Source organism: Cariama cristata, unplaced genomic scaffold (genome assembly GCF_000690535.1).
Source record: "Cariama cristata isolate BGI_N322 unplaced genomic scaffold, ASM69053v1 scaffold360, whole genome shotgun sequence".
In the NCBI taxonomy this organism is placed as follows: Eukaryota; Metazoa; Chordata; class Aves; order Cariamiformes; family Cariamidae; genus Cariama; species Cariama cristata.
Window position 1 is genome coordinate 69,905 of NW_009596118.1, and position 13,329 is coordinate 83,233.

General features: G+C 37.1%; 1 protein-coding gene across 1 annotated transcript in view; it reads left to right on the plus strand.

Moving 5' to 3' along the window:
- The window catches only part of LOC104164965 (calcium-activated potassium channel subunit alpha-1-like), a 96,990-nt gene that overhangs the window by 69,459 nt on the left and 14,202 nt on the right, over positions 1-13,329 (plus strand). The window contains exons 6-7 of the mRNA XM_009704459.1: positions 3,358-3,471; positions 6,731-6,861. Of these exons, the coding sequence (XP_009702761.1) occupies positions 3,358-3,471; positions 6,731-6,861 (245 nt within the window). The remainder of the gene's footprint in view (positions 1-3,357; positions 3,472-6,730; positions 6,862-13,329) is intronic.

Sequence of the window (13,329 nt, forward strand, 5' to 3'; positions counted from 1 at the left end):
TGTGGCCTGAAGGTGTACGATGCCTTGTGACTCTAAAAATAGGCACACAAAATCCCAAATAGTCCAGTTTTCCTTTTGCTGAAAATATTCCAAGATTTATATATTTTTTAAAAGTGGATTTGTAGAGGTGTCTGAATTAAGTATGGGCAAGGAAATTAAACTAAAATAGCAGATATTTCTCATATCTTCCAAGACCATAGGATGAAAAATATTAAGGCATGAGTCTATTTTTCATTCAAGGAGAAAACAAAATCCCTTTAACATGCTTCCTGTATTTCAGACCGAATGCACTATGTGTGCAGTGTGCAATTACAGAGCTCCTGACAGTCTGAGTCTAACAGAAATGCTACATTTACTTCAATCTGCTAACACCATCCTAGGAAGACAAATATTTGAAGGGTTAAAGAGAGGTGGCTACAAATAGCCTTCAATGGAGAGTGTGCGTGTGCATGCTTCCGTGTGTGCACATTGCAGTAGAGGGAGGGCAAGAAGGACTTACACATTTAGATGCAGTTATGCCAACTTTCTTCAATTTGCTTTTAACTAGTAGGGAAATACTGATGTGCTCTTGTTATCTGAAGAGCCTGATTCACTAAGAGATGTTTTAGGGAGTGAATCCTGAAATGGGAAGACAAAAGCTTTCAGGAAAAGAGGGAAGCAAGGCCTCTAGGGATGCTCCCAGCAGTACAAACCCTAGGGTGCATGCATGGGAACAAGATTAGTTTTCTCTGCTCTCAGATAAGTGAGTGTAAAAAGTCTTGCTGTTGCCATTTTGACTTACAACTCTGCAGAGGACCCAACTGGGTCTGCCGCTTTAACTGCTCAAGGAGTCTACAGCTACTTGAGCTTTTTTTAATGTACTGTGACTAAAGCTATGTCTTGCCTTTCCTGTAGCACAACAGAATACAAAACTTAAATACTGGAGCCTGCTGCAGAAGGAGATGTCACACTAATACCCACCTGTCCTTGGATAGCATTCCCTCCCTTTGGAGTCCCATTTTAATTTTCTTGCTGCTGCGAGTGTGCAGGCGTTACCTCTAACTCGACATGGTGCCTGAAGGAGATCTGTTAGGCTCACTTTGTGGATCTGAGAAGTCCTAGGCTCTGCCATGCAGAAGTAAGCATTCAAAGAGCCAGTCAGCTCACACTCACAGTGCCAGACACAAGGAAACATCTGCAAACTGATACCAGTTGGGAATGCAACTCACCATCACCATGCTGGTCTTCTTGAATTAGTTTCAGCACAACGAGTAGTATTAAATGACCGACGGTTAACATTGCCAACATTTCCGATTGTCTCTAAGAAATCAGCTTTCTAAAGATTTTCTGTGTGCTGGTAATACTAAATAGAATTGCTTCGCTGTCTTAGGTTTCCCTATGGCAATGTTTTTTCTTGAAGCCTGTTGAAAATACCACATCCATTTCTTTTCTCCTAAGGAATTTCTTCATAGAGTTTTCCCTCCCTTTTTACTTATCCTGTCCTCATGTTATATTTAGCTTTCATGTGATAGTCAGAAAGAAATTCATACTGGTACCTTCTGGAGGGCTAAGCAAGTCTCTCTTCTCAGTGATTCTAGTTTTATTACCTACATATTCTATATGTGATATAGACAAAACAGAAAGAAATGAACTGAATATCAAATAAAAAATTAAATCCCATTAAATCAAGAAGTCCAGATCTAGTGATCCTTATAGTTTGTCTTGTTTAGGGACAGTTTAAGAGTGAAGGTAATTATCACTGGAAAAGAACCATAAATCCCTCAGACAATATAAAACCAGTACCGCAAGTTAGCAACTACAGTTTAGTTTAGAGATTTCCTGGTTTGTAAATTATTCCCCAAACTGAAGAAAGGTAAAGTAGAGAATATAATATCATATCTTCTTCTGAATTCAGTAGCAGATAAATGTATCAATGAATTTAATGCAGGGAAACAGTTTCCACACTGCAAGAAGGTAATGAAATTACATCAGGAATTAATTTGGCTGTGATTAATTTAAAATTGGTATATGGAGAATTCAAAACTAGTTCAGACCAGTAATGACAGAGGAACAAAATCTGTCCCTGGATGGCAGGTTCGAAGTCAAAGAACTCGGACATAATGTGGCAAAAAAATGAATGTTTTCTCAGAAATGTGTGTTTTAAAGTGTGCTTGGCTCAATCATATTCCTGGCAGACAAATACTTGCTTAAAAATACTGCCTTGGCACTGGTCTACATGAAACCCAAAAGTCAAACTCTGGCTTCACCATCACTTCTGCACTAATGACATTAGATGAACGTTCCCATGCTTTACGCAGCTTTAATGGACAAGGGAGATCGAATGCATTAGTCTCAACTGTAAATTTCCAGTCCAACTGTTGCATGGGCTTTTGTATAACTGCCTGTTTTTCAGTACTTACAATCGAACTCCAAAACACTTTGCCTGGGTGTTTTTTATTTAAAAAAAAAAAAAATTAAAAAATGCTCAGTGTCAAGAGCTCTATTTCAAACTGTGTAGAGAATCATGCTGAAAACACAATCTTTTTTAGAGGTGAACCTTGCTGCTTTCCAGATCTTTTTTTCTTTGAGTGCCTGCCAGTACGTTTCCTCTCTCACCTTTGTTTCCTTTACATCTCCAAAGGTATAAAACTCTTTCTAGTTTCTTTTCAAACATTCCTCTTACATACTGTTTGAAAACCTGTGTCTTTTTCCTTCTATCGTATCTCTTTTTTCTGTTAGAATGGACCCTTCCATCCCAATATTCCTATAATTGTAATTCTCATAAAAGGCATATTACGAATTTTACACCTGAAAACAAAAAAACCACAACTGTGTGGGTTGTATTGCTCCCGGAAAACAGAAAATTTTAAATCCTGCTTGTTGATCAAACCTAAAACCTGCTAATGGAGGCAATTTGTTCCTCGTGGTTGTACTGCTGTTTACAAACAATACTTTTTAAAATGTTAATTGGGGCTTAAGGAAAGGTGTTTGTTTCAGGATTATTCGAAATACTAATAGGACAAATCTAAACCTAACACTGAAGTCTTCATTTTTTTAATTTATATTTAAGTAAGCATTACTCTTTCCATTTTGCATGTTTTGATATAAAGGCTACCTAGGATAACAAAATAAAGTTTCAGTTTCTTCATTAGCCACCAAATATCTTACAGTAGAAATGACTTGCATGTTTGTGAAGGATTATGCTTTTAAGAAATAATTGTTGAAAATTAAGTGAATTTTTTTTAAATCACAATTTTTTTACCTTACTTTTCTGGGGGAAAAAAAAAAATTGAGATACGGATTTCGCTGTTGGTCAGGATTTTCTTTTATAGTTTGTCCTGTGTAAACTACTTTTTTTTGTTTTTAAAATTCTTTTAGGCTTTACACCCCCTGGGATGGATAGGTCATCTCCAGACAACAGTCCAGTCCATGGCCTGTTACGTCAACCCTCAATTACAACAGGAGCCAATATCCCTATTATAACAGAGCTAGGTAAGGAAAGCTAAAATTTATCCTTTCATGTACATTCCCGTATCTTTTTCCCACTTCCCTTGTTATGCAGTCTCAGGAAAAATTACCTGTACTTTATCTTACACTGCTGTTTTCTCTTCTGATAACTGTTTTGAATTACTCTCTCTAAAGATTAGTAACAGTTGTTTCACTTTATTTGAGTAACTGAAATATATTTCTCTCTCTCCTTTGGGTTTTCTCCATTTTCTTAAATAAACACTCTATCAGACAAGTTGCTTTTTACATAGTGTAACAAATAAGCAGTGGTCTTTGGACTAAGGTTAGAAAAGAAAAAAACACAGTAAGTATGAACAGACATTTCCTGTGCATTTAATCAATAGTAAGAGGCCATTTGTTTATTTCTTCATGGTCCAGAACTGTTTAATCATGTGTAACCAAACTCTGTATAATAGTATGAGATGTTTTACTCATGAGAATATGATGATGGTAGGTAACCAGGCTCTGATTTCCAATCTAGCTGTGGGTATTTATGTTGTCAAGTGGTGTGATGTGAAGTGCAGAAGCTGTTCTGTTTTTTTCATGGCAAATGCAAACTTGATTTGTGGTCCTTTGTCCTTTTATTTTGTTTATCAGTTTTATTTTTTTAGAGCCTTACCTGTCTTTTTCCCTTACTTTATTCTCTTTCTATACTTTCTTTTCCCCCTAAATACTTTACTTATTAGCTAAGCCTGGCAAACTTCTGCCTTTGGTTTCAATCAGTCAGGAAAAAAACAGTGGAACCCACATTCTAATGATAACTGAACTGGGTAAGAAGTGCCTTTTTCCTTCACATCACTGTCTTATTTTCTGTTGTTGTTGTTCTTACTGTCATCAGCTTTTCCTTTATTTATCTGGCTGTATCAGAGGGGCTACCCTCATGGCACTGCTTTGAATGTGTTTTATTTGTGGTTCTGGTTGAAATTGACTGTCTTGTTCTGGCCTTTCTTAATGATTTTTTTTTTCACGCAGCATCAGTAAACCTTTGATCACACTCGTCTGACCTGCCGGCTGTTTTCATAGCACCTTCTCACCAATTCATTTTCTTTGGCCTGGGTCCCCACCTCCTGGGCCCTCCCTCCCCCCACCAATTTTTATCTCCTTTCGTCTCTCTCTTTCTCTTTCTTTTTTTTGTTACTTCAGCCTGTTTCAATTTGGTGGACATGCCTTAGCAGTTCTTACAGGAAGTACAAGAAGAACTAAAAGATACCAGAAAAAAACCTGCCAGCATCATACTTTCCCTTAAGCTATTTGTTTGTTTATTTTTGGGAGTAGGCCTTTTCTCAGAAGCTCAGGTTCTGAAGCTGTAAAAAAGCAGCCAAACTTCTGCGTTGCTCCCTCTCAATAAAGACAGCTTTCACCAGCTTTTGCGAGAAGTGTTTGATGAGCATTTCCTATGGCGCAGCACCGCACATTTCAGCCTACCTCACCTAGCCCAGAGACCTTTTGCAGAAATCCTAGCTTGCTAACTTGCATCAGGAAGATAAAGATACTGAGGATAAAACCACACTTGCAGAATTCATGTTAGATTTGTAATACCTTGGAAACTGACACCACACATGGCTAGCAAGCTGGTGTCAAAGGCAGGTATTAGTCTGCCAGACATAAGTGGAAAAAGAATGCTACTGTCAATAGTGCCTAGTCTCAACTAGCAAATTAAACTAAGGCACAAGCTCTTCAAAAAGTACATTTTGTAATGATATGTCAGGCTTTCAAATACTATTTTCCTCAAGAATCTGGAGAATAAATTGATAGCCATTGTACAAAAAAAAGGAGTATTGTGGATATTGGTGTTTGCTTGGATGAAATTCTTCTGACTGCCAGAGCAGAATACTTCTCCATTTACAATGCTGAGGTGTTTTGTTTTCGTGGTTACATTAGGGAGTGGGAAGGCAGGAATTTTAAATCCCACTTCAGCTCAGGTCCTGACTGAGTGGTCATGGCCAAGTACTGGCTCAACAGGGCTCTAAATGGAGGATAACAATTCTCATGTCTTGTAGACAGCTATTGTGAGGCTTTGTCTGTAGTTATTCATGTTTTGTAAACTAAGCATGGCAAGCACAGTAGTATATACAGGTTGGAAAAGGAGTGGATGGAAAATGAAACTATGTAGGGAGGAAGATCAGAATAGCAGGTAGAAGAATTTCTAACCTAAGAAGCCCAGAGCCGAAACCTGATCAAGTTAACAGCAGCTCTCATGTTATTTTCAAAGCTCACAGGATTGGCTCAGGAGATGTGTTCTCATGGGGAATAAGGGACACAGTCAATGCGTTTAGTTTCAAATGCCGAAAAGGTTTTTAATTTCCCGTCCTTGCATGGGAACCAAAATTAATTTGTCATTTAGTAAGTTAAAGGGTATTTTGATGGCATAGCTAAGCAGTCTGTACTTTCATGCCTGGGGAGGACTAATATGGAAATGAAATATTTCATGAAATATGATCCACTTGGTACACTGATCTCAAGGAAACAACTATTTTTAGTGGAATGAAGTGGAGGCAGAGAGCTTAACTGTAACAATGAAATACCAGAGAAAGTCTAAATGACGAATACTACTTTGTTTGGGCTTTTTCTTTAAAACAACCTGATCTAGATTATTTTTCACACTGGCTAATATAGAATTTGTGGCTGAGGAAGTGAAGTTATGGAGACAAATATTTGAACAAAAGGCAGTGCTGCAAGAGAATATCTGGAGTATTGCTCATTAATTCAGATAGATGCATGTTAAAGGGACAGTTTATCCTCTTTTGAGCCGTAAGTACATTAACACTACTCCAGTAAGAATCACAGCAGCACATCTAACAGATGCCTGTGGGCTATATCAGAGTTTTATGGACAGCCTTTACTTTACAACAGGGTTCTGACTTGGTATCTTGTGATAACATTTTGCTGTGCATGCATACAGCTTTAGCCACTGTACTTGACCAGTACCAAGATTGTCTCAATATATAAAAGAGCATCATGTATCTCATTTTGAGTGCAGACAGCTGGTGCCACGAAGCTACTTCTAAAGCAAAGGGATAGTCACCTCTCAAGAGCGAGTCACCTCTTACAAGCAAGATAATGATCAACAGATTTTTAAGTGACCATTTTCACATCCATCTTGATTTCATTTTCAGTGACGTCTAAGACACAAGTCTGTGTTTCCAGACATATGCCGTTTCTTTTTCTTTCTGACTGTGTAACGTGTAAGGTCACACGCTGGTGACCCAGAAGCACCTTATGATTTTTTTTTTATTATTTTCAGTAAATGATTCAAATGTTCAGTTCTTGGACCAAGATGATGATGATGATCCAGACACAGAACTGTATCTCACGCAGCCCTTCGCATGTGGAACCGCATTTGCTGTCAGTGTGCTGGACTCTCTCATGAGCGCAGTAAGCAAACAAAACCTTTTTCATTCCCTTCCATCAGACTTGCTGTGAAAGAGTATGAAAGCATAGTCCCTTACCCACAGGTAGTCAGGAGAAAACACTTTTCTCTTAGATGTCAAGAGAATTTCAGAGCTTAAACTAGGTTATTTTTTAGTTGGACACAGACACCTTAAAACAACTCAGATATCTAGGACTACCACGAGTCCAGTATTTTAAAAACAGAGTCTCACGTCAGGCTTTAATGATAATATTTTTCAAAAAATCTTGTATCTCCTTCCTGAAACCCAGACCCAAATTCAGTGTGTCAGTCCCTATGCTCACCATTCATGTCAGACAGCATCAACCGTGTTTTAAACTTTTAATTTCCTGTAACCATGAACAATACTCTGAGTATGAGCGCTGGGGGACACTGATAGAACTATATGAAAGCCATTGTACACATCATGTGAACTCTACTTGTGTGAAGAGAGGTCATAATCTCTTTTTCACATGAGTTGTCTTGTGAATCAAAACGTAAGTGCATGCCAGAAACTACAGATGGTGGTCTTTGTTTTTTGGTTTGCAACCATAGTACAGTTTTGAAGCAAACGCCTTGATCATAGTCCTTTTCATCCTCCCTTGCTTCATATTAGCTAGGTTCTCAGACTAGCCTTGCTCTGAGTGAGCTGCATTTCTTGCAGAGGGATGTTAAACTCTGCTAGATGTAACGAGGACATAGTCTTTTTAAAATCTGAGCATAGGCTTTCTGAGCTCCCCATGGAATAAAGTTCCATAGTGCTGCGAATCATCTGTTGTAAACTCCCACATAATATTAGAAATGAGCAAATGGATTTCTTTAAAGGAGTCAAGTCTGATCTTCACCTAAATTCAGAATGAAGCTTTTTGCTTTTAAGAAAAATTCATTATGATATTTATTATTTAATATTTTATTCATATTTCATATTTTTGTATCTGTATTTCATATTTTTATTCCTGGGTATATTCCTCATATGTTCCATCCACAGATGAATAATATCAGTCTACATTGATAAAATTTTATTCTAATGCAGCCTAGGAGTTTCAATAAACTCAAAAAATGCTTTTTTTGAAAGTTATTGGATGCATTTTGCAGACGTGAACAAAGTAAGAAAGCCTAAGCAAGCACACTTAAACTCTGCACCTTCTCTAATTAAAATCCCTGTGTATAAAATATTTAGCATTTTCGCATTATAAATGGGAATAATTTAACGTGAAGGTTCCAAATTGCTGTACTGAGAGCTGTTTATCTGCTCACATTATTATCTAAATCAATGTCCTTGAATGAATCACTCAGTAGGGCACTTCCAGAATCTTGGAAAAAGTAGGGTTAATTCTTCTGATTGCCACTGGCATCTCCACAAAAAGACAGTGAAATGTTGTGAACACCGTTGCTTTCTTGTGCAAAGGTTTATCATGTAAATAATAGTGAGGCAATAAGAAATACGTGGAACATGACTGTTCAGAAATTTTTACTTGGAACTCATCATATAATCCTCACAATATTTTTAGTTACTGCTAGATTTTATTAACTTTTAGTTTTTGACAACATGCCCCTCTGTTTCTGCAATTCCTTTCTTCAAGACAGTCTTTTTTTCAAATGTTTTCACATCTAAGTGGTCATATTATGTGTCAGGGACAGTGCAGCCTGAAGCCAGAGAAATAAATGTGATAACAAGAGTAGAAAATTCTAACTTAGAAAAAATACTAATCAAGAAGACAAGCCAAGGATTCAGTCAGTTAGAATTGTTCACCATCCTGTCTTTTCTTTCACCACTTTGCTGATCGGCAGCAGCATTATTTTCTCTTTTATTCCTCAAAGGCCTAGTAAAGAGTTGGAAAAATACAATTCTTCCTGACCCTTCAGAAAGTGTAAGATGTGTGAAATGTTTTCCCTTTACTATCCCTATTCTAATGGGAATGATGTATTCTCCTTTCACTTCTTCTCCAAGGAAGAGAGGATTTCTCACACAAACTAATCTACTTGCACTATGTTCTCTCTTTTTTTTTTTTCTAGAGTACACTTGTTTTTAGGGACCAACTTCTATTTATTCTGCCTAACTTCAAGCCAGTACCGGCAAACTGAACCCAAAATCCTAACTAAATTGTGAGATTCACAGTCATGCTTTCATACTATTAATTGCACAGGAATTCTGCAAGAAGGAAATCATTCATACTGTGCTGACCCGTGTGTGAAAGCCTACTTGTGAATCACAGATTAGAAAATGTGGTGTTGTTTTCTGATTCAAATCTGAATGCTGAAGATCATTACGTTCTGCTAGTTTAGCATTATTTCCTATAAGATGACAGTATCAGATATTTTAAATTTGAATTTGTCTGTTATTTTCTTATTTTAAAGATAAAAGACTTAATGGAGTTTACTGTTCAAATTGCTATCTACAGACTATCTACACACAGTTTGTCCTCTGCAGCAAAGGCAATATATTCCACAAGCCTATGATTCACAGTGTGGTAGTTTGAAGATCATTGCTCAGAAGACAATAACAAGCTCAAAAACTGCACTGTCTTTTGGATGAGTTGGTAACGGTGGTCTCTCCAGGCTTCAGTTCAAGTGTGTTATTGTACTCTGTGTGAGGACTGTAGGCATGGTTCATGTTTTAAGTGTGGCAGCGGCTATTGTTAAATCACACCAGCTAATCATTATTATGACTTTGAAGAGGCAACTACTGCCATCAGAGACTTGAATGAGATATTAATATTTGTTGCAAACCCAGGGAAAGAATCTGTGTAGTCTGGCAGTCTCAAGGTGGCGCTGCTCCTGAAAAGCAAAGCACATTCTCATCACCAAATTGAATGTGACTGAAAAACGTGGGATTAGAAGCATCTTTTAGATAATGTGGATGTTTTGTAAAAAGATTGTCTTCGTCTACAAAAGTTACAAGACATAGGATAGCTTAAGAGAAGCAAATTGTTCAGGAGAGGTACTTTTTCCTTTTCTGGGTCCTGTTGAGGTAGTCATTCCAGAAAATCCTGTGGATGCAAAGAAACCAGTTTTATCAACACACAGTATCTTCAAAGGTTTGAACAGTTGACCTGAGAGCCAAAGCTTATCTATTATTCCTTTTGGCACTGAAGCCATGAGAACCACTGAAGATCTGGCAGGTTGACATCCTTCCCATATATAGGACTGACAATAGACCTGATATACTGTCGGAGTGGTGCCGTTAGAGGCAAGGATCTCCAGAACCAGATTACACCATTTAACATTCGATATCCTAGAATTTATTTTCTTGTGCTAGAAATTTAGCTCTTGATTTTTGCTCTATAACACTAAATTCTACTTTTTCTTCATATAAGGGAAAGCACAGAATGGAAGACAATAGTTAAAACAGTTAAAAATAACTTTTCAGTATATCCCTTACTCAAGAGTTCTTGCTCAGGGATCCTCACAGTCTTATTTATACAGTAAAGAAACTGTTCTAATTTATGATAGGGACATTTTGAAACACAAAAGTATTTTTGTGCAAGTCTGTTCAGGGGATTAGCAACCAGCATTTTGTAAGCTAAAGTGTCTGAAACTTCTTTAAAGTTTGGACAATATTTTGAGAATCAATAGATTTTCAAACTGTGAAACACTGTTACTTATTTTCTGCTGTTGTGTCTGTCTCAAAGGCCCTTTTGTTTTTGGTATAAGTTACTGATGTTAGCTCAGTTGTTCCTCACGTTTGGATAGATAGATTATTCATTCAATAGAATTTCTCCAACTGAAAAAGAAAAGCAAGTTAAAATATTTATTTGAAAGCGATGTTAAAAACTGCATGCAGTGGAGGAGGAGCCTTCTTAAAAGGAATCCATAAAAACCCACTAGCAAATACAAAAAAATGGCAGTTAGGACTTGGAAAATGACAATTTTAGAGTAATTATAAATGAAAGGCAAAGTGCTATTAAAGTTAAAGCAATGTTATTAAAAGATGTGCTAATTTCCAGTTAAATTTTCTGTAAAAGGCCAATTAGTTTAAAAGGCTTGACAGTGTTAACTGCAAAACATAAGCACTCTGGTAATTATACTTTTAAAAATGATTGAACAAACAGGAAAGCATCCCTGAAACGTTTGAAAGAGCTACACCACAGTTCTGGAGCATAGGCTAGGTGGCACTGCTAGCTCAGATATCTATCTCAGAATTTCCTTGCTATTTACCCAGTTTCAGTGTCTATGATGCGTTTCCTTTTTCTGTGTTTAGACTACACCTATTTCATATTCTCATTCCGGATGCCAATTATAGCAATGTCATACAGATGTCCAGTGTGGGGTTCAGTTAATGGCAGTAGCAAACAATTATTTCTTTAGTTATGACTTTACAGTCAACAAAAGAGATTCACTACCATCACTGGAAAGTGTTTTGTTACTTTAAGTACAGCAGCACCTTTCCAAAGACATTCTGTAGATTGGTTTCTTATAAGTACTGGCATATCCAGGCCAGGTACCCTCCCACAGAGCAAGTAGAAGATCACTTTCAAATTAATTTCAGTGTATTATTATTCCAAAGGAAATGGATATCAGCTAGTTCAGCTTTTCGTTGTCCTCCAGTTCCAAACTGGCAAGAGGTAATGAGAAGAGTCTGATTTTTGTGACATGGAAGCAAAGACAGATAAGCTTTTCTTGAGGAGCATTAAATATATTAGTACAGGAGGAAGCAACTCTATTTAGCAGAAGATGCCAAGTTACAGCTTCCTCTTCACCCATCCTTTCTTGCTTATGGTTGGGCATTTTCTGATCAGTTGCAATACCAGAGCAGTGCATCCTGAAAGTTGGAATCTTTTCACTCACTGATAGCAAAAAACCAAACCCTGTCATTTGGCTACAGTCATCCATCTGATTAAATGGTGACATCCCCATCAGTCATGGTGTGAAATCCAAATTAAGCCATTGTTCTAAGATAAATGTTGCCTCCTTTGCTAATAAGTGTCTTAGCTTTGTCTTAACCTTTGTCTAGCACTGGGAGGCCTTTCTCCGGTGACTGCATTCTATTCCATCAACAATAGACCTGATTCTTTTCTCATTTGCATCAGTTTTATAGTAGTGTATGGCTCCCAGAGTTACTCCTGCTTGGCGTGTGACATAAGTCAGAATCGGGTCCATTATGTCTTAATTGCACTGGGGTTTGGGGAGTGGGTGAGTGGGATTGGTGTATTTTATTTTGGTTTATTTATATTAATGAATTTGTGACAGGTGCCTGACTTGATACATTATTTTACTACTGCTTTCATTTCTTGGTTTAATATGAGATCTGTAGTAAAATGAGTGATATGGCTACAGTATAATTTCTTAGTAGATCATGCTCTAGTGAACTACAACTGAATTTACCATAAGGGGTAATTATGCACTTGCACAGTACAAAATTCAGATGAGCTAAGAGTATATGTGTTTAAATCTTGGATTCTGGCTGTTACAGAGTAAAGAGAAAGAGTTGGAAACCAGTGAAGGCTGGCCTAATGTTAGGTCTTAAAGAGTAATAAAATTATTAGTACAATTTTAGACTTTTGCATGTTTTACCAATCCCTGCAAGTCAGCAATCTATAAAAACAGGCCATTTTATATGAACCAACATCCATCAGTCTTAGATCAGGTGAACATTCATACCATAGTTGGCTTCATTGTAAACCATACTTGAAAAATCTACCAGTAAAGATACACTTTGCTTTTGTTTCATGTTCTTCTATCCTGATTTATAGATCTAAAACTGAGAATAGCATTTTTGAGTAACACTAAATATCACTACTTAGAGAAGAAAAATGAATTAAAAATACTGAGTGAGAGAGTGGAGAGGGCATGAGAAAAGATACTGTTGCAGAAAATGGTGTGCTTTTGTGAAGACATGTCCTTAAAGTGCTGTATAGAATATGTTGAAGCACATTTTTACTGAAAGGGCTTTTCCAGCTTCTAGAATTGCAGTGCCTCCAACCTCTAGATCTAGCAGAATTTGGCTTTATATCCATGTCACTTGTGTCAAGTAACATTGCTGCCTAACTGCAGGAGCAAAGGAATTGTGATAGTTATTTTAGTTCTGAGTGGTATATAGTATACCCTGACAAAGGCTAAGAAAAGAGACTAAACTTAATGCTGATTTTTTATTCTGAGTAATTCTATGTTGGAAAAGTATAGCACAGTAGGAAGAGTTGCCAAAGAGGGCAACTCTGATTCTTACTTCAGGGACCTCAAGAAAGAAGTAATTGAAGAGTAAACAATCATGCCTGAATGTCTTCTCTCTCTCACCACGACAATTCCTATTAAACATCATGGAGTCACTCCAGATTTATATTCCTGCAATGGGTCACATTGATTTTTTTATATGTTAAGAAAGGTTTAGTATTACACTTGAATTATTACACAATGCATCCACATATGTAAGAGCTGATTTGAGATTAGCTGTTGTTTTAGACTAACTGAATCTTCCTGAACCCCTGCTGATGTCAGACAACTCTTTATAGTACACT